We start from the raw sequence: 20,216 nt of genomic DNA, 5'->3' as shown, positions 1-20,216 counted from the left end.
TAAGAATGTGGAGAAGGATTCTCTCTCATATTTTTCCTCTCATCTTCCCTCTTCTCTTATTTGAACGCTCATGATTTTATCTCTGTAAAGAGAGAGAAAAAAGAAAAAAAAAATTGTGAGAGGGGGAGGTAGGGGAGGGAAAAAGGATGGAGAGAGAATCCCATCCTAACGCCCTTAACTAAAATAAATCTTTTGTATTGGCGTATGTGAAAAAAGTAGTAACTAGACAATTCAAAAAGGATAATTGAATTGTAACGTAAATATTGAGTAACGTACTTATCTTTTAATGATGATATGTCATTTTGGATCCTTTCCTGAGCTAATGGAGAGGATCCTCCTCATCAATTATCGTGGACCGTTAGATTTTTATTCAATGGCTACAATTATTATAACTTTAAATAGACTCTCCTGTTTGTAACCGTTGGATAAAAATCTAACAGGAGGATCCTCTCCATTAGCTCAGGAGAGGATCCAAATCCAAGAAAAGCATCACCAGCGGTCGAAAAAGATGCTCAAATAGTCCAAGAAAGCGTTACAAAAATTGAACCGCCCACCCGCACCCCACCCCAACATGCCTATGCCTAGGTCCCCGCTCTTACTCATTATCCGACACCTCTCCAATTAAAAATATTACATAAATCCAACAAAACAAATAGGAATATCGAAAATAGAAAAATAGAGACGTGTCCTGTGTCATCACCTTCCTTGCGACCCGATAAACTCCCATCATTTGACTCCTTGCAGACTCACAGTGTCTCTGCAATGGTGTTGAATAATATGCAGTACAACAACCTGGGCCGGTCCGGCCTCAAAGTGAGCCAGCTCTCCTACGGCGCCTGGGTCAGCTTCGGCAACCAGCTCGACGTCAAGGAGGCCAAGTCCCTCCTCCAGACGTGCCGCGACCACGGCGTCAACTTCTTCGACAACGCCGAGGTCTACGCCTCCGGCCGCGCCGAGGAGATCATGGGCCAGGCCATCCGCGAGCTCGGCTGGAAGCGCTCCGACGTCGTCCTCTCCACCAAGATCTTCTGGGGCGGCCCCGGACCCAATGACAAGGGCCTCTCCCGGAAGCACATCGTGGAGGGCACCAAGGCGTCGCTCAAGCGGATGGACACGGACTACGTGGATCTCATCTACTGCCACCGTCCCGACTCCACGACGCCGATCGAGGAGACGGTGAGGGCGATGAACTATGTGATCGATAAGGGGTGGGCCTTTTATTGGGGGACCAGTGAGTGGTCGGCGCAGCAGATCACGGAGGCTTGGGGGATCGCCGAGAGGTTGGATTTGGTGGGGCCCATTGTTGAGCAGCCTGAGTATAATTTGCTCTCCAGGCACAAGGTCGGTCGGCATTCATGGCCTTTTGATTTTTTGTTTGTTAATTCGTTTTTGTGCCCAGATGGAGATTGTTTGATTTTAATTAATTTTTAGGAAGGTTTGGAAGATTTTTTAATTTGGGTTTGCAGTCAATTTGTAGCTTGGTGGATGAAAATTGTAATATTGGTTTAATTAGGGTTTTGCTATTTGGTGGATTTAGTGTTTGTATATGTGATGCTAAGCCCTAAGTGGTTTACTTTCATATTAAGGCTGAGGTGCAGGTTGTTGATGATTGATTACTTGATCTTGGTTTTCGTAACAAAAATCAAAAGAAAGTGCTGAGTGGTGTTTTTGATAGGATGACATGATATTTCTTAACTGTTTTGAGATTTACGTAGTGATTAAGTTCCCGGTCATAGATAGTAGTCATGGGAGAAGATTGGTAATGAGCTTGGTCATGTAGTATTCAGTTAAAAGGCCGCAGATATTACACGAGTATGCAGAAGTTTGTCTATGCAGTACTTGTAGCCTTGTTTTTCCAGTTTTCACATAGAGATATTAGATATCAAGATTTTTCAGTTTTTTATTTAATTTGAATAACCAAAAGTTTGTCTTTGTAGTATTTGTAGCCACAGTTTTTCCAGTTTTTTACTCATTGCTAACTTTGCTTCCACCTTTCTCCTTGTAATTGTTCATTACCCATTTTCAAGCTGAAACCCTTCTACCACAAGGACTCAACCAACTGTTCCTGAACCATATATTCTTTCATTCATGTCAATGGGATGGCAGCATCCTTGAAATTTCATTTTTCTGACAATTATAATCAATAGAAATAGATGAGCATTCCTGGTAAATGATTTCTTATGATTCATTGTAATAAGTCTGTTGCGTCTCTGTATTGTGTGACTATTGGTTCTGAAAACCTGGAAAGCTCATGTCTTTCACTTCTAACTGTTTGTTTTTGGACGAATCTCATTTCTAAATTCCAAGCAAAAATTTAACTTCTATCATTTTGCATCTCTAGCTGAATGATTACCTTAAATTGCCTGAACTTATACTCATCCACGTCTGTGTTAATAGTATATGGATTACTGAATGACACTCTTTATGGGAAAGGGTCCGGCTCTTGGCTTCGATATGGGACATCAGTGTCTGCAAAGTTTAATGCCCTTCTTGTGCAACATTTTCAGATTTGAGAGCTGCTGTATCTTACAGCTTTGTTTGATGTCTTGTAATTTCTCTTTCTGTTTTCTGTAAGTAATTTTTGTAATGGCTGTTATGTCTTCTACTTGTTTTGTAGTATGGAAAACTTGTAAATTGGCGGACACCTTGTCCTCTGTTGTAATTTTTGTAATAGCTGTTATGTCTTCTATGCCTATTATTTGGGCTTTATAGTGTATAGAATTGTCTTGTATGTGTGGTTATACTCCATCAACTGCATTGCCCTATATTTCCTTATATATGTCCCTGACAAGGGAACATGAATATTGCTGTTATAGCGCAAAGAAAGGAATTCTCTCTCTCCCCCGTCTCATTCATGATTTCCTTCAACTTTTATGTGTGCAGGTTGAGTCTGAGTTCCTCCCACTGTATACCAACTATGGCCTGGGACTTACCACTTGGAGTCCACTTGCTTCTGGTGTTCTCACTGGAAAATATAACAAGGGAAATATACCTCCTGATAGTCGATTTGCTTTGGACAATTACAAAGTAAGGGGATTTAAAGAATATGTTAACTCTATGCTTTTATATACATGCACGGTTGAATTGTTTAGATTAATGACTCTAAACTGCTGCTGTCTATTTTTCAAGACCAATTATTTATTATCATGTGTATTAAAATTATTTGTCCTCCCCCTTATCTACTTGCCAACATATTCTAATCAGAACCCAGCATATAATTTGCTATTGCTGGGATGTAATGTAATGACATGCATTGATTGGTTTCTGAATTAGAATCATTGGTGTTTCCCCTTAACAGACATTGCAGATGTTATCATATATTAGTTTTCTGTTTTCAAGGTTGCATAGACTGTTATAAACCTTTTCCTCTTTTATGGGTGGGATGGCTAACGTTTGCTTTATGCTTTGCAGAATCTTGCTAGTCGATCACTGGTTGATGACGTGCTGAAAAAAGTTAATGGTCTTAAGCCAATTGCAGATGAATTAGGTGTACCATTAGCTCAACTAGCAATTGCGTGGTGTGCTGCTAATCCGAATGTCTCATCAGTTATTACTGGTGCTACAAAGGAGTCACAGGTTAGTTTTAACATACATCATATTTGCGACATAATTGTAATGCAGTCATTCTTAGCTTCTATGCATTGCTTGATCTACTAGACTACTACTGTGAGGTTAATTCAAATTTAAGGAAAATAATTCATCCCTGTCTATGTTATATTTCCAGCGGGTCTGAACCTTACATGTCAGTTTGGTGTTCAATGATCACCATTCGTGAGACATGATGGGCAGTATTGTTCTTTTAGCTTGTCTGTGCTTAATCTTTCCTTAAGTGCATTATAATTGATTTCATTTTTCAATTTCATTTTTTATTTTTGTATCTTGGATAGTTTTTCTGATTAAGATTCAACTTTTAAGTACATTAATTGTATAAGTTTGTTGGTGCGTGCTGGCACTTCTGTACACATTATGTTAGTATATTACTAGTTACGCACACGTGTCCACATTATTCCTGATTTTGAATGCATTTTTATTTTTATTTTTATTTTATTTTATTATTTTGCACATCATATCCTGTTATCTGAATAGCTGCCGACCAAGAGAATAGTATTATGTTATGGTAAACCATAATCTTGGTCATTACCATATGGAGGGTAATATTGTTATGATCTTCCAGTTTCAGTCATTTGTAATGTAGCCCATCCTATGCTTTGTGAATAGCTCCAAACTTGTCCTAATCTCTTAAATAGTGGTCATTTACTTAGAGTTTGGTCTTCAATGTCCGTTTCCCAGATTCTTTAAAGCTGGGGGAGGGGAGAAGAAAACAATATATAAAATGTCTTGACAACCCAGATAAGGAGAATGGAGGTTGTAAAGCTTTAAGTCAGCAGGGTGATTGTTACCTTATCCTAGATTGCATTCCTTTCAGTTTAAACTCAGGCCACTTTTCGGTTTAAACTCACTAGATCCAAGGTATGTTGGAGGAAGAAATGGAGGCTAACTTCCAAATTTTGTCCAAGTTAAAGAATCCTCACAGAATGGTAGGATATCAACACCTTACAGCTGATCCATCTAATTCCTTTAAGTTGGACAAAACTTGGAAGTTGGCCTTCGTTTCAACTTCAACATACCTTGAATGTAATGAGTTATCCAATCCAATCTCATCCTAGGCAGCAAACGTGACCTTAAGAAACAAAAATGACTTTTCAATGACATGTTAGCTTTTACATGCCTAACCTCCATGTCAAAATTGTTTGCTAGTCTCCATTCAATGGAGAGGGGTTTACATGGAAACAATATGGCCAATTCTACTAATTGGGAGAAGGAGCAAATGGAGAGGGAAGGGCTTTTAAACCTTTAAAAAATGTACAGTGACGTGATTGTTAAATAAGCGTGTAGTTATTGCATTGTGAAGGAGTACTCTGGTTTGTTTTAAATTGGTGATAGTCGGATCTGGAAAAGCAAAGAGAGCGTTTTATGTCCTCTGATTTCCACTAAAAAAAACGCAATTGTTATGTCATCTTTCTACAGTTACGAAAAAGCTGTTTTCATCTGTATGCAGGTCCAAGAGAACATGAAAGCCATTGATGTAATCCCTCTATTAACTCCTGCTGTAATGGAAAAGATTGAGGCTGTTGTTCAAAGCAAGCCAAAGCGTCCAGAATCCTTTAGGTAGACAGTATATTTACGAGCTCCACATATTTCCGCACATTGCACAGCAGATTAGGTTGTTCCAACTTAATGGAAGAGAAACTCATGCCTTTTGGTGCTGTTGGTTAGCTTGTTGGATATTTTTTCATTTTCACATTCTGAAGTTGTCATTTATTTTAATGTTTCCTTCCCCCTCCCTCCCATAGAAGGAGGGGGGAGTCATGGATGTTTTCTGAACTATTTAATGAATTGTGGATTTACCGGTGAAAATAAAGTAACTGGTTGTGGATTTGGTTTTAAAGAGATTTTATATTTGCTATAACCTGGTTTCTATTGTTGTTGCTTTTCATTTTTCTTGACCCAATTGGCATTTGGTTTGGTTTCCAACTGCATGGTTCAAGCAAAAGAGATTGGGTGTGATGTGAATGTTTCTGAGTAGGAAAGTCGTGCTTTCCTAGTTGATAGGTGCTCTCTGACTTTGGACGTGTCTCGTCAAAATTTGGGAAGTGATTTCTATACACGTCCTTCTGCAGCCCACCCTTTAGTCAAAGGAGAATTGAGACATAAATAAACAAGAGTGCGTAACGAGAAAGAGGAGTGCGGAAAATATTTTCCTGACCTTGTTCTTGAAAGCAATGGAAGGGTTGTTTATATCTGCTAGGTTGGGCTTTGAACAAAGCTCCTACGAATGTGAAGGGCTTAAACTTTATTTAGGGACTTTTATTTAGATACAACTTTTTCCCCAAATTATAAATTATAGATTTTGTTAAACCTGAAACTACGGGTGTAGTCAATTTGGATTTCAAAGAATTTTAATGTACTTTTTTAGGTGGCAGATTTCAAAAGGTTTTAATAGACTCTAGAATTGTATATGAATTTTGATAGATTTATATGGATTATATTATATAGATTTTTGTGGAGTTGTATGGACTTCTCTCATGGATTTCGTAGTATTTTGAAAAAATTGGAAATCACACACAGAGCTGTTAGATCATATTTAATAAAATCTTATGGCTGAGATTAAATTGTCTACATGACCTATTGCACACCAAACGACGCACGCTGTAACATCCCATATCGACCAATAGAGAGGGGATGATATGCCTTATATGTACATGCCCACCTCCATTTAGCATGAGGTCTTTTGGGAACTCACTGGCTTCGGGTTCCATCGGAACTTCGAAGTTAAGCGAGAGCAATCCTAGGATGGGTGATCCATTGGGAAGTTCTCGCGTGAGTTCCCAGAAACAAAACCGTGAGGGCGTGGCCGAGGCCCAAAACGGATAATATCGTGCTACGACGGAGTCGAGACCGGAATGTGACAGAATGGTATTAGAGCCACTCTGTCGTGTGGTGCGAGTGTGCCGATGAGGATGTCGGGCCTCTAAGGGGGGTGGATTGTAACATCCCACATCGACCAACAGAGAGGGGGTGACATGCCTTATATGTACATGCCCACCTCCATTTAGCATGAGGCCTTTTGGGAACTTAATGACTTCGGGTTCCATCAGAACTTCGAAGTTAAGAAAGTTCGGGCGAGAGCAATCATAGGATGGGTGACCCACCGGGAAGTTCTTGTCTGAGTTCCCAGAAACAAAACCGTGAGAGTGTGATCGAGGTTCAAAATGGACAATATTGTGCTGACGGAGTCGAGACTGGGATGTGACACGCGCTGTAGAAGTACTCGCCTAGGAGAGCATGAGACTGGTGGGGAGTCCTCTGTGGAAAGATTAGAACATGTCAATATAAGGGATTAGGGTTTAGGGTGCGTCACTTCACCTTGGAAAAAATGGTCGTAAAAATGGTGGCCGCTAGACCTGGCATTCGTGTCGTGTTTCTCGTGTTCGTGTCGTTTTCGTGTCATACCCGATAGCTTAACGGGTCGTGTCGTGTAATACCCGTTAAAGTAAACGGGTAATATGACCCGACCCGAAATCAACCCGTTAATATTTTCAGGTAATATGACCCGACCTGTTACCCGTTAAGAAAAATATATTTTAAATCAATAAAAATGAAAATGAAAAACATAATTTGACCCAAAAAAATGTAAAACATAATACTAAATCAGTATATGCATACTAAATTTCGGAGTTGACCCCTTAATGAAAGTTGTAAAGCTTTTTATTACGAGTGATTACATTTTTCACACTTCTACAATAATTATTATTAATTTTATTAATTTTTCACTAAAATAAATAACATTGTTCATGAGATTTGGAGGGTTTTAAAAATCTAAACGACCATGTAACCTTGTCAATGGAACTCAAAGCTTACATGTTATTCCTTTTACAAAATCCTCAATTTTCATAAATCATCATGACATAAGATTTTGTGGTATATATTCACTTCTATAAATATTTTAAATTGACGATCAAATTAGTTCATTGTATTCATATAGGATCAAGGAGTGTAGCTGTAAAAAATCATCAAAATCAGAGTTAAAATAACCGTTAAATCGTGATTTTTCGTTTATAACCGTCGAAACATTTTGTCTCGTTACTTGATCTATGAATGTTTGTTTTTTGCAATTTCTGGCGTATGCGATCTCGAAGCATATATAAACACGTTTGATGGTTGGATCATTGAAATTAGTTTCATATGATGCGTATCCCATCTAAACGATACATTAACTAACACTTAGAGTTTATTTATATTTTCATTAAGTATAACATAAGATTTTGTGGTATCCACTAATGTAAATATTTTAAATTGAAGATCGAATTCATTCATTGTATTCATATAAGGTCAAGGAGTGTAGCTATAAAAAATCATCAAAATCAGAGTTAAAATAACCGTTAAATCGTGATTTTTCATTTATAACCATCGAAAAGTTTTGTCTCATTACTTGATCTCTGAATGTTTGTTTTTTGCAATTTTTTGGCGTATGCGATCTTGAAGCATATATAAATAAGTTTGACGGTTGGATCGTTGAAATTAGTTTTGTAGGATGCATATCCCATCAAAACGATAAATTCACTAACATTTAAGAGTTTTTTTATACTTTCATCAAATATAACATAAGATTTTGTGGTATCCACTAGTGTAAATATTTCAAATTGAAGATCGAATTCATTCATTGTATTCATATAGGGTTAAGAAGTGTAGCTGTAAAAAATCATCAAAATCGAAGTTAAAATAACCGTTAAATCGTGATTTTTCATTTATAACCGTTGAAAAGTTTTGTCTCTTTACTTGATCTCTGAATGTTTGTTTTTTGCAATTTTTGGCGTATGCGATCTCGAAGCATATATAAACAAGTTTGACGGTTGGATCGTTGAAATTAGTTTCGTAGGATGCGTATCCGATCAAAACAATAGATTCACTAACACTTAAGAGTTTATTTATATTTTCATTAAGTATAACATAAGATTTTGTGGTGTCCACTAGTATAAATATTTTAAATTGAAGATCGAATTCATTCATTGTATTCATACAGGGTCAAGGAGTGTAGCTGTAAAAAATCATCAAAATCGGAGTTAAAATAACCGTTAAATTGTGATTTTTCTTTTATAACCGTCGAAAAGTTTTGTCTCATTACTTGATCTCTGAATGTTTGTTTTTTGCAATTTTTGGTGTATGCGATATCGAAGCATATATAAACAAGTTTGACGGTTGGATCGTTGAAATTAGTTTTGTAGGATGCATATCCCATCAAAACGATAAATTCACTAACATTTAAGAGTTTATTTATACTTTCATCAAGTATAACATAAGATTTTGTGGTATCCACTAGTGTAAATATTTTAAATTGAAGATCGAATTCATTCATTGTATTCATATACGGTCAAGGAGTGTAGCTATAAAAATCATCAAAATCGGAGTTAAAATAACCGTTAAATCGTGATTTTTCATTTATAACCGTCGAAAAGTTTTGTCTCATTACTTGATCTCTGAATGTTTGTTTTTTTCAATTTTTGGTGTATGCGATCTTGAAGCATATATAAACAAGTTTAACGGTTGGATCGTTGACATTAGTTTCGTAGGAAGCGTATCCCATCAAAACGATAGATTCACTAACACTTGAGAGTTTATTTATATTTTCATCAAGTATAACATAAGATTTTGTGGTATCCACTAGTGTAAATATTTTAAATTGAAGATCGAATTCATTCATTGTATTCACATAGGGTCAAGGAGTGTAGCTGTAAAAAATCATCAAAATTAGAGTTAAAATAACCGTTAAATCATGATTTTTCGTTTATAACCGTTGAAAAATTTTGTCTCGTTACTTGATCTCTAAATGTTTGTTTTTTGCAATTTTTGGCGTATGCGATCTCGAAGCATATATAAACAAGTTTGACGGTTAGATCGTTGAAATTAGTTTCGTAGGATGCATATCCCATCAAAACGATAGATTCACTAACACTTAAGAGTTTATTTATACTTTCATTAAGTATAACATAAGATTTTGTGGTGTCCACTAGTATAAATATTTTAAATTGAAGATCGAATTCATTCATTGTATTCATACAGGGTCAAGGAGTGTAGCTGTAAAAAATCATCAAAATCGGAGTTAAAATAACCGTTAAATCGTGATTTTTCGTTTATAACCGTCAAATTTTTTTGTCTTGTTACTTGATCTCTGAATGTTTGTTTTTTGCAATTTTTGGTGTATGCGATATCGAAGCATATATAAACAAGTTTGACGGTTGGATCGTTGAAATTAGTTTTGTAAGATGCATATCCCATCAAAATGATAAATTCACTAACACTTGAGAGTTTATTTATACTTTTATCAAATATAACATAAGATTTTGTGGTATCCACCAATGTAAATATTTTAAATTGAAGATCGAATTCATTCATTATATTCATATAGGGTCAAAGAGTATAGCTGTAAAAAATCATCAAAATCAGAGTTAAAACAACCGTTAAATTGTGATTTTTCGTTTATAACCGTTGAAAAGTTTTGTCTCGTTTCTTGATCTCTGAAAATTTTTTTTTTGCAAATTTTGGCGTATGCGATCTCGAAGCATATATAAACAAGCTTGACGGTTGGATCATTGAAATTTGTTTCATAGGATGCGTATCCCATCAAAACGATACATTAACTAACACTTAGAGTTTCTTTGGGTTAAATATTAGGCGGGAAATGGATGGATATAGGCTGCAAAATTTCCCAAACATTAGGCGGGAAATGGATGAAACTCTTGAAATATTAGGCGGGAAATTAATTATTATAATTTTTTTATGTGTTTGGTATTTTTACATTACTTGATATTTTTATTTTTAATGTGTTTTATGATTTTTAATCTCAATCTTTGCCTATAATATACTATACAAATAAATAAATAAATAAAACTTAAAATTTAAAGTTTATATAGAATAATAATTAATAAACAATATATACATATTCATTATATCTATTGCATTTTATAGTAAGTTTTTTTTAGTAGTTTAAAAAATTAAAATCATCAAAATAGCATTTTTCTTATCGTGTCGAAACAGGTTACCCGCGTGTCACTCTCGTGTAAACCTGTTAAGGACCCGTTATTAACGGGTTATTATCGTGTGACCCGATAATGACCCGATTAGTTATCGTGTTGACCCGAAACCCGTTATTTTCGTGTCGTTTACGTGTCGTGTTAACGGGTCGTGTAAGAAATTGCCAGGTCTAGTGGCCGCTATTGTAGTGTCCCTAATTCCCTTTTTCCACCAACACACGAAGATTAGAACTGGCAAAGGGGATTAGAACTTGCCAGAACCCAATAGTTAATTAGGATTAGAATGGATTTTTTTTAATTAATTTAGAATTTTATTGTGAGTTCTTGAATCCTGGAGAACAAGATTTTATTTAGAATTAGGGATTAGAACTTGCCAGAACCCAATAGTTGTTTACGAGTAGAATTTGAAAAACAAATCCATGATAGATGAGAATGAAGAAAATGAAGTCGAAGAGGAGGATGGGATGTGTTCCGAAGAGGAAGGTATAGATGAAGATGAAGGGCTTGGAAGGTTCTTTTCTGTTTAAGGGCGTGAAAAGAAATCAGATGGGGGAGGGTAGGATTCTTGATAGCATTTGGTCTATATACCATCCATCTTTAAATCCATCAAAATCCCTCTTAAGGATGGCAACGGTTTGGTTTGGGGACATAAATGCTATATCCATCTTCATAACCAAGAAAATTAACCATATCCATAATCGCCAATTAACCATCAGGTATTATCCATAACCATATCCATCGGGTAATGAATTCCTCATCAGTTAACGGTTATACCCATCTTCGTCAATACAAAAAATATATTTGTTCAATTGACGCATGATAATTTAGTAAATATTAATTTCATCATTAAATATTTGATGTATAAAATGATTTAATGAATGGATCTTGTAGAACATAAAAATTAAAGCTAAACATTGATAATGTTGGTTGATCTTTGATATCTCTCATAAGTACTATTGGTTTGGATTCTCATAGATTTTGATTCATATCAAAACTTCTTAACTTGCCCACAAAATGCAACTCACACAGTGCAACTTTTGTATTATTAAGGTAATGGATTCGGTGAATAATAAATATATATAAATACTATTAAGTTATATATAATTTAGTTCAGATTCGGAGATGGATACAAATTGGGGACCCTTATAACCATATCCAAAACTATAACCGAATATTATTAACGGTTTTTCTCCATATCCAAAATATACCCGAATTTTCATACCCAAATCCAATCCATTCTGGCGGTTATCAATGGTTATCGGTTTTAAAGGTTAGAATTGCCATCCCTAATCGCTCTCCCATTCAAATCCTATCAAATTTTTTGCATTCTCTCACTAACTCTGGATTTAGATGTATTCTTTAAAATCTAATTGACTATCCTTAAATTTAGATGTATTCTTTAAAATCCTACTTTGACTACACCATGATTTCTAAATCTTTTAAAACTATAATTGACTACACTCTGATTTTAAAGTCTATTAAAATCCTATCAAATCCTATTTTGACTACACCCCCTAAATTTATGCACAACTTGTCGTATTGTGATTTAAGCTCTTTAGATCACGAGAAATTGATGTCCTTAATTAATTAAGGCGTAATTTGCTAAGCTAGTTTCCCACTTTGCCACGTGGTAGTAGAGGTGGTTGTGGTGATGTGGTGGTGACAGTAATAGGGCCAATGATGACGGTGGTGGTGGTGGCAATGATGATGGTGGTGGTGGTGGCAATGATGATGACGGTGATGGTGGTGGGTGTATAAATTTAGAATTTTAATTTTCTATGATATGAATCTAAACAAGAAAATTGAGCTATGTAAATTTTAAAATTTTAACTTTTGTTGGATGTTCAAGCTTATTTTCCTTGTTCAAAACAACAAAGGAGTCAATTCCATAATAGATACAAAAACAAGGTTGGTGAATTAATAGAATTGGACCCCTAAATATATGAATCCAAATCTTCTGCACCCAAAATCCTTTGTAGCCTTTATGTGACTTATGTACTCGGGGGACACATGTACTTTTGGCATAATTTCTCTTTAGTATTTAAGTTTTTCTTGAGGAGATAAGTTGAATAATTAACATTATTTTTTTCTGTCGAGAATAATTAACATTGTTAAGTAGGGTTTAAATGAAGGATCATGTGTCAACAAATGAAATAGGCCACATAAGATTTTAGGTTTTATATATTTAATACAATCATACGGTCATATATAATTCACGTGATTGTATTAAGTACGTAAGTATGCTAACAAATTTCTAATAGCTTCCAAAAAAGAAAAAGGAGGAGAAATTCATTCAAAAATAGGTTGAGAGCAGTTAGGCCCTGTCCTTTCCCTCCATTTCCTGCAGTATTGACGCGTAATCCTTAGTAATTGTTGTTGCTTCAACTCCGATCCTCTATTCTCTCTCTCTCTCTCTCTCTCTCTAAACCAACAAAACCCCAACTCCTAAATCCATTTTCCTCTTTTCGTTTTCCTCCGGTTTAATCCGAAATGCTGAAATCCCAGTGCACCGGTCTTTGAGCTTCGATTTCAAACGTTGATCAGCGCATTTTAAGCATCACAAAGGTACCCATTTTGCTACCTTTTTTTTTCTTTTGCATGTTCATGTTCGTTCTTTCGTTTTCATATCCCTCTGTGAGCTTTGGCTCTCCTATTTTTATTTTCTTCACTTCTGTACGCTAGATGTTTGTCGAAAGTACACAGAATAACCATATTAATATGGGAAATTATTTGTTTAGGTAGCGAGGATACAGATATTGCATTGGTTTCGTCATTGCAAATTGTTTCTCCATTGATAATCAGCTCTATGAAAATTATTGCACCATTTTCTTAGGCTATCTTTCGTTATGGAAACCCGGTGATGGCTAATATTGCGAATGATACGTGATCTTGTTGGTTTCGGATGTTCTTGAATGGTGACTTCTATGTTGACAGAAATTATGGATATCGCCCATCAAGGAATTTGTACACGGTTTAGCGATTTGGAGTTTAATGTCAAGCTCACCTCTGGCAATTTGTCCGAAAGAAGAATTAGAATATATGTTAAGGAGGGGCAGAGAGTGTTCATAGGTGCATCATGGAATGAGTTTTAAAGATGGATTTATGTAATTGTTTTGAGCATTATCCATTTTGGAATTATGATTTTCATCGAGGATTTAACACTGAAAGGTGATAGGGGGTGTTCATAGATAAACCTTAGATGAAGTGGAACTTCTTTCGAGAACATGACTGGTGAGGTTCCTGGTACTTCTGGTCGACAGTTGTGCAGAGATACAACAGATGATGTTCGAAGTGGCAGAAATGCTGCAGACGAAAATGAGACTAATGTTTGTCTACAGACTGGTGAGGAATTTTCAACTGAGTTTCTGCAGGATCGTATTGCACAAAGAAGATTAGCCCCAGTAGTGACTGGAATTGATCAACCCCAGTCGAAAAAGCTGGGTTCTAATATAAACCAACACCCTAAACCGGTTTACGAGGATCTTGGTGGCGTTATGGGGGTGAAGAGAATAGATTCCGATTGTAGTTCGGAATTCTCAGATTTTAGTCCAGTTGCTCCTAAAGGTTTTCTGGCGGACACAGAGAAAAATGTTTATCCTAGTAACATGAGCAGATACTACTGGGAGTATGGTTCTATGGCGCAAGCATCGGGTAAGTTTGCGGGTGAAGTTGATCGTGATCGGGTTATACCAAGACCAACTACGCCTCCTTTTTATGTTGTGGACTCCCCTCAATCATACACTCCTCATGGCCAAGTATTTGCTGATGGTTTATTTTTCAAAATGAAATTTCTCTGCAGCTTTGGGGGAAGAATATTGCCTCGGCCAAATGATGGGAAGCTCCGATATGTAGGCGGAGATACACGGATTTTATCTATTCGCAACGGTACCAATTTGGAGGAACTAATCAAGAAGACATTTGCAATTTGCAACCAACATCACACTATCAAGTACCAGCTTCCCGGTGAGGATCTTGATGCACTTGTATCTGTTTGTTCCGACGAGGACCTTCTCCATATGATAGAGGAATATCATGAGCTAGAAAGAACCGAGGGTTCTCAAAGACTGAGGCTCTTCCTTGTACCTTTATCTGAAACGGAGATCCCAAGTTCTGTCGAGGCAAGGGTAACACATCCAATTGGTGCTGACTGCGAATTTGTTTTTGCTGTTAATGGTATGTTAGACCGAAGTCCTAGGAAAAGCTCTAGCGGGCAAAGTTTGGCCAGCCAGACTAGCCAGTACGGAAATATGTCAGATTATAGTCCAACCTTTAATAGAAACTCTCCTACAGCTGCATATTTTGAGACCAAAGATTATAGCCCCAGTTCCTCAAACGCGTTGGGTGCATTACCTAAACCAGCTCCTCAGTTCTTAGCTACTCTTCAGATCCCAAAGAAGTCCTTTAATCAATCCCCTCCAATATCTCCCGTTCCACTCCAACATAGAGATCCCAAGAGTCCTAATGTGCAGCTTTATTTGGATCCATCATATTGTGATGGTAGTGGAGACATTGCTCCCTCTGCTATGGAAAAACTTCCCTGCGACAATACCTATTATCTTGATGCAGGGGACAATAATGATAACCTTCATCATGAGCCTCCGTTGTTAAATCAGCATCATCATAACAAATATTTGGCTGAAAATTACTGGACTAAAAAGTCCCACATTGTGCACTCCCACAATCGTAGCTTTAGTGAAAATTTTGTGCCTTCTGCACAGTATGGAAAAAGTGGTATGAAATCTGAGAGACTTGGGATTCTGGAAAAGGCCCTCCATTCAGAAAAGTCTATCTCTCGTCCTGAAGATACAGTGGGACTATCTTCAGGGTCTGGTGAAAGAGATGCTTCTCATCACAGAATAATGCATGCAGTACTTTCTGACTCTCAGTTGCAGGAACATGTTCAGATGACCTCCAAAGGAGAAGCTATCCCAGTGCTCTCACTGAAATATAGACTAGAAAAATCACCTTCGTTGAAGATACAAAGGTCCTTACAAGAACTGCAACAGAAAGTGATTCTTGATGGGAAACTTCAAATTGCTAAATACGGTAATCAATTCACGGTCAGGAGACCTGACCAATGTAAAGTCGAACGAGCTCTGGAGATGTTGAACCAGACAGACATGGATGACACTTGTGCTGATAAAAAATGGACACACTTCGAAGGAAATGTTGAAGTTACATCAAATGATATTGTCATGGAATTTAAAAAGGAACAAAATGCAAACTGCCTTTGCAGTGGTTGTTTAGCTTCAGAACATTCACAATGCCCTGGAAGTGGGATTTCTGGGTCATCAAACCCCAAAACTGAAGGTTCTGAAGATAATATGGGCCCCCAAGGCTATGGACTTGACACAATTTCTCAGTTTTCTCTTAGGAGTGAAAACTGTACTTGGGATCAGCGGTGTGCTACAGCTGAGACAATTAGCAGTCAACCAGTTTCTCATTGGTCCCGTGAACTACCACCTGTTGCATCTCAGGAGTTCTTAGTCTCCACATCTGTAAGTACTTGTGCCTTTTCCAATTTTATTTATTTATTTTTTGCTTTGAATATTTGCCTAAACTTTGCTGATAATTTCATTTCAAACTATCGGAACCTATTCAGAAATTGGCTACAACTGCTGCACCAGACGGAGTATTTTCTCTCCATGACAGGGAACCAATGAATTATCCTAACGTAGGTCTCAGCAGACAGTCTTCTGAAGTAACCAACTGTGAAGATGCTATCCCCGCCCAGTTACAGCCACTAGATAATTGGCATGACAACACACTGACGGACTCGGTGGTTATTGTAGAAGACTTGATTAATATGACACCATCCAGTATCCCTGCCTCTAAAGTGGTCTATCATGTCTCGCATATAGAAGATGAGGCCAGTGATGATTGTTCATCACCTGGAGAAACGGTGACCGGAAGTTTAGCCCCAGCATCTGATAACAAGGTAAGCATAATCCCTATCAGAATTTGAGCAATGATTTTTATGGTACTTTTCCGGTGGTAAACTAGAGCTCCGATCTTGTATTTTATAGGCTATGACAGCTGATGGCAGTCATGGGCATGAAACTATCAGCGATGTCGCAATAGCTGAAATGGAAGCAGGCAACTATGGTTTGCAGGTTGAGAGCTACTATCTTGATGGATTTATTGATGATATGATATTACTTATCTCTTCTCTACATCTGATGGATGCTTGATTTGTTTCTCGACAATGCAATGTTTTTTTTTCGCATCACTCTTTTAAACCATCTCTAATGTAAATCAGCTACTATATATACAGATCATAAAGAATGATGATCTCGAAGAACTGAAAGAGTTAGGATCCGGTACATATGGAACTGTCTATCATGGCAAATGGAGAGGAACAGATGTTGCAATTAAGAGGATAAAGAAGAGTTGTTTCTCTGGAAGATCATCAGAGCAAGATCGACTGGTTGGTCCCCATAGTCATTAGTTTTCAAAATTCGGAATTTCATACCTAAAAATTCACACTACATTCTGTGATCATTTGTACGGTAAATTATATCATAACATGCAGGCTATTAATGGCTAAATTTAAGAAAAAAATTGATATTGTTGGCTAAATTTATGTTAAAGCTTCCCAGTGCCTGGAGATATATATACAAAATGGCTTGGGGGTTAAATGTAGATCCAACAGTTGAAAATATTTTCTCAATGACATTGCAAATTTCACTTGTTGACAGACTAAGGACTTCTGGAGAGAGGCAAAGATTCTTTCCACCCTTCACCATCCAAATGTGGTAGCATTTTATGGGGTGGTGCCTGATGGGCGTGGAGGAACGTTGGCAACTGTAGCTGAATACATGGTGAATGGATCGTTGAGGCATGTCCTAATAAGGAAAGATAGGTTAGTTGATCCATCTTTGTTTTGTGCAATATATCCTCTAACACTAAAAGATTTATGCAGTCTTCAGATTCTTCATGCAGAGTGCTTGATCGTCGAAAGAGGCTCATAATCTTAATGGACACAGCTTTTGGCATGGAGTATTTGCATTTCAAAAATATTGTTCACTTTGATTTGAAGTCTGACAACTTACTTGTTAATTTGAGGGATCCCGAACGGCCCATATGCAAGGTAATTGTTTCAATACAGAATGTAGCATACCCTTCTTGTCTTCCGTATTTTTTTTTTGACAGTGGAGTCAAATATAATTACTGGTTTTGCTATATTTTTCAATTAAAAGATATTAATAAGTAGTTCTTTAAAAAAAAGTCCTTTTCTTGACCAGCCAAGAATGCCTTCTGCAGGTTGGAGATTTTGGTTTGTCAAGAATTAAGCGCAACACACTAGTATCTGGTGGCGTGCGAGGAACCCTTCCGTGGATGGCACCAGAACTATTAAGTGGGAGCAGCAATGGGGTCTCTGAGAAGGTTAGGAACTTTATTATTTTTGTGAGGGAGGCTGAGCAAATCATGCCTAAGTGTTTTAACTTGATGATTTGGGTGTTCATTCTTTGACAGGTTGATGTTTTCTCATTTGGTATCGTAATGTGGGAGATCCTGACTGGGGAGGAACCATACGCTAACATGCACTGTGGTGCCATTATTGGTAAGTTTTCTAGCCTGTATAGCTTGAAGGGATTGTTTCATCTAAATTCATTCTTAAGCGCCTCAACAGACTTCGTTCTGCATAAAGAACTTATCGTTTTATCTGAATTACTGAGTTTCATTTTCCATCGACTTTCTTTATAGGGGGAATTGTAAATAACACACTGAGGCCGCCTATTCCAAAGCGTTGTGATTCTGAATGGAAAAATCTAATGGAACAATGCTGGTCACCGGATCCTGCTGATCGTCCATCGTTCACGGAGATAACACATAGTCTGCGTGACATGTCAACGGCACTCCAGAAAAAGCGGCCTAGTCTTGCAAGTAGATGAAACTTAAAGTCGTCATGTAAGTCTGACTCACTAACATAGAAATACTTTCAGCACATAATACAATTAATATTCCTGTAAAATTTTGACCTTTGTAGACCTTTATAGACTGATCAATACATGAATGAAATCTATAATTTCCCTTTTTCGTATTTTCATTTGATCTTACAACTTTGAAACATTTATTTCTATGCACACATTTGTTATCTAGATGCTGGAGGTTTTTTAGGTGTATACACACGCACGTAAGGTTACCAAACCCGTACAACAACAACAAAGCTTTATTCCACTAAGTGGGGTTAACTGTATGAATCTTAGAACACCACTATACTTGGTTTTGCACCAAGTTTTCTGTTAACCTCCAATACTCCATGTCTTTTCTTAATGTCTCTTTCAAGGTCTTTCTAGGTCTTCCTCTACCCTTTTTGCACTATGTCTCATAATCACATTTTCTAACTAGAGCATTTGTAGGTCTTTAGTTTACATGTCCTAACCATCACAATTAGTTTTCTCTCATCCTACCTTCGATTGTGGCCACCCCTACTTTACCTCGGATATTCTTGTTCTTAATCATATCATTTCTTGTGTGCTCACACATCCAACAGAGCATTCTCATCTCTGCTACACCCATTTTTTGCACGTGTTGATTTTTGATGACCGCCCAACATTTTGTGCCATAAAACATTGCTGGCCTTTTTTTCGTTTTATAAGATTTTCCCTTAAACTTTAGTGGCATTACAATGGTCGTATAGCACACCCGATGCACTCTTCCACGTCATCTATCCAATTCTTCGTTCTTTTGCAATATACATCCAAGATAACAAAAGTGTTCACTCTTTTGTACCTTTAGTTGAAGTGTTAACGAAAACATTTACCAATCCCGTAAATACACAAAATGATTCGTATGAAGTGTTAAAAGTAAAGTATACACGTGTAAAACATGTGTGTTCAATTCGTTATAGATTGTGCATTCTTAGCTATTGTTAGAAACTGAAGAAAGATAATGATGAAAAGAAAAAGCTTTTAGAATTAGGCAAATCATTTTTTTAAGATATATGATGTTCTTGTTCATATACCTTCAAAGATAAACACCAGCAAACATGCGCTGAAACTTAGCACGTGGGAAATATGTTGTGCTTCATCATCGCTGTTTCCCATCAATATCCGTCGGACCAATTATCTTCTCTATATATGGCTATCATCTTCTTGAAAAACTTGTACACAAATAGAAAACAAATACTAATAATTAACATCAAAGTTTAGTGGCTAATCCTATCCTTAATGAAAGTCGACTCATTACAAAAAGCACAGTCATATATTACTGGATCATTGATCGACACACGAAGATCGACAGCAGGGCTATAGTTATCATGTCAACAAGTATCTTGTCCCCCTCAAATGTTAAACGTTGTTAATATGGGATATAATTACTACCATGTAGTGCATCAATGCATAATGGTGTGCTTGTTTACTCATGGAATGGAAGCCAAGTCCCACAAAAAACTCAGTGACTGGACATGCTCGTTCATACAAATATTAGACTACGTCGCTAATTGCTTGCTATATACATATTTGTTTAAACATTTACCGTTGTATCCAATGTCTTGTGTTTGATTCGCCCCTTTTTCAGTATTGCTTGTTTTGAACAAGCAATCAACGGATGTAATCTAAATAGGAAAAAGAAAACAAAGAAACAACTGGTTAAAAGGTTGACTTTTGGCACACTCACGTT

At 36.9% G+C, this 20,216-nt stretch overlaps 2 protein-coding genes across 2 annotated transcripts; both read left to right on the top strand.

The window, feature by feature from the left end:
* Positions 1-661: 661 nt before the first annotated feature.
* On the top strand, positions 662-5,449 carry LOC137730905 (probable voltage-gated potassium channel subunit beta). Its single transcript, XM_068469905.1, has 4 exons — positions 662-1,341; positions 2,884-3,027; positions 3,412-3,576; positions 5,060-5,449. The coding sequence occupies exons 1-4, from the start codon at positions 763-765 to the stop codon at positions 5,171-5,173; spliced, it is 1,002 nt and encodes a 333-aa protein (XP_068326006.1). The 5' UTR covers positions 662-762; the 3' UTR covers positions 5,174-5,449.
* Positions 5,450-13,816: 8,367 nt separating this feature from the next.
* Positions 13,817-18,487, top strand: LOC137732787 (uncharacterized). Its single transcript, XM_068472058.1, has 9 exons — positions 13,817-16,090; positions 16,195-16,530; positions 16,619-16,705; positions 16,867-17,019; positions 17,291-17,454; positions 17,535-17,682; positions 17,856-17,978; positions 18,069-18,156; positions 18,300-18,487. Exons 1-9 carry the CDS (start codon positions 13,817-13,819, stop codon positions 18,485-18,487), a joined length of 3,561 nt encoding a protein of 1,186 aa, XP_068328159.1.
* The last annotated feature ends 1,729 nt before the right edge of the window (positions 18,488-20,216 follow it).

This window comes from Pyrus communis, chromosome 4, assembly GCF_963583255.1.
Source record: "Pyrus communis chromosome 4, drPyrComm1.1, whole genome shotgun sequence".
Lineage (NCBI taxonomy): Eukaryota > Viridiplantae > Streptophyta > Magnoliopsida > Rosales > Rosaceae > Pyrus > Pyrus communis.
This window is presented reverse-complemented; position numbering and strand designations above follow the sequence as displayed.

What these genes read in the sequence shown, in the direction of transcription:
- LOC137730905 (XM_068469905.1), top strand. Translation starts at nt 763, where the DNA reads ATGGTGTTGAATAATATGCAGTACAACAACCTGGGCCGGTCCGGCCTC. An exon ending in ATTTGCTCTCCAGGCACAAG is followed by an intron (nt 1,342 to 2,883) that starts GTCGGTCGGCAT and finishes TTATGTGTGCAG; the next exon opens with GTTGAGTCTGAGTTCCTCCC. An exon ending in TTGCTTTGGACAATTACAAA is followed by an intron (nt 3,028 to 3,411) that starts GTAAGGGGATTT and finishes TATGCTTTGCAG; the next exon opens with AATCTTGCTAGTCGATCACT.
- LOC137732787 (XM_068472058.1), top strand. Translation starts at nt 13,817, where the DNA reads ATGACTGGTGAGGTTCCTGGTACTTCTGGTCGACAGTTGTGCAGAGAT. An exon ending in CCCCAGCATCTGATAACAAG is followed by an intron (nt 16,531 to 16,618) that starts GTAAGCATAATC and finishes TGTATTTTATAG; the next exon opens with GCTATGACAGCTGATGGCAG. An exon ending in CAGGCAACTATGGTTTGCAG is followed by an intron (nt 16,706 to 16,866) that starts GTTGAGAGCTAC and finishes CTATATATACAG; the next exon opens with ATCATAAAGAATGATGATCT.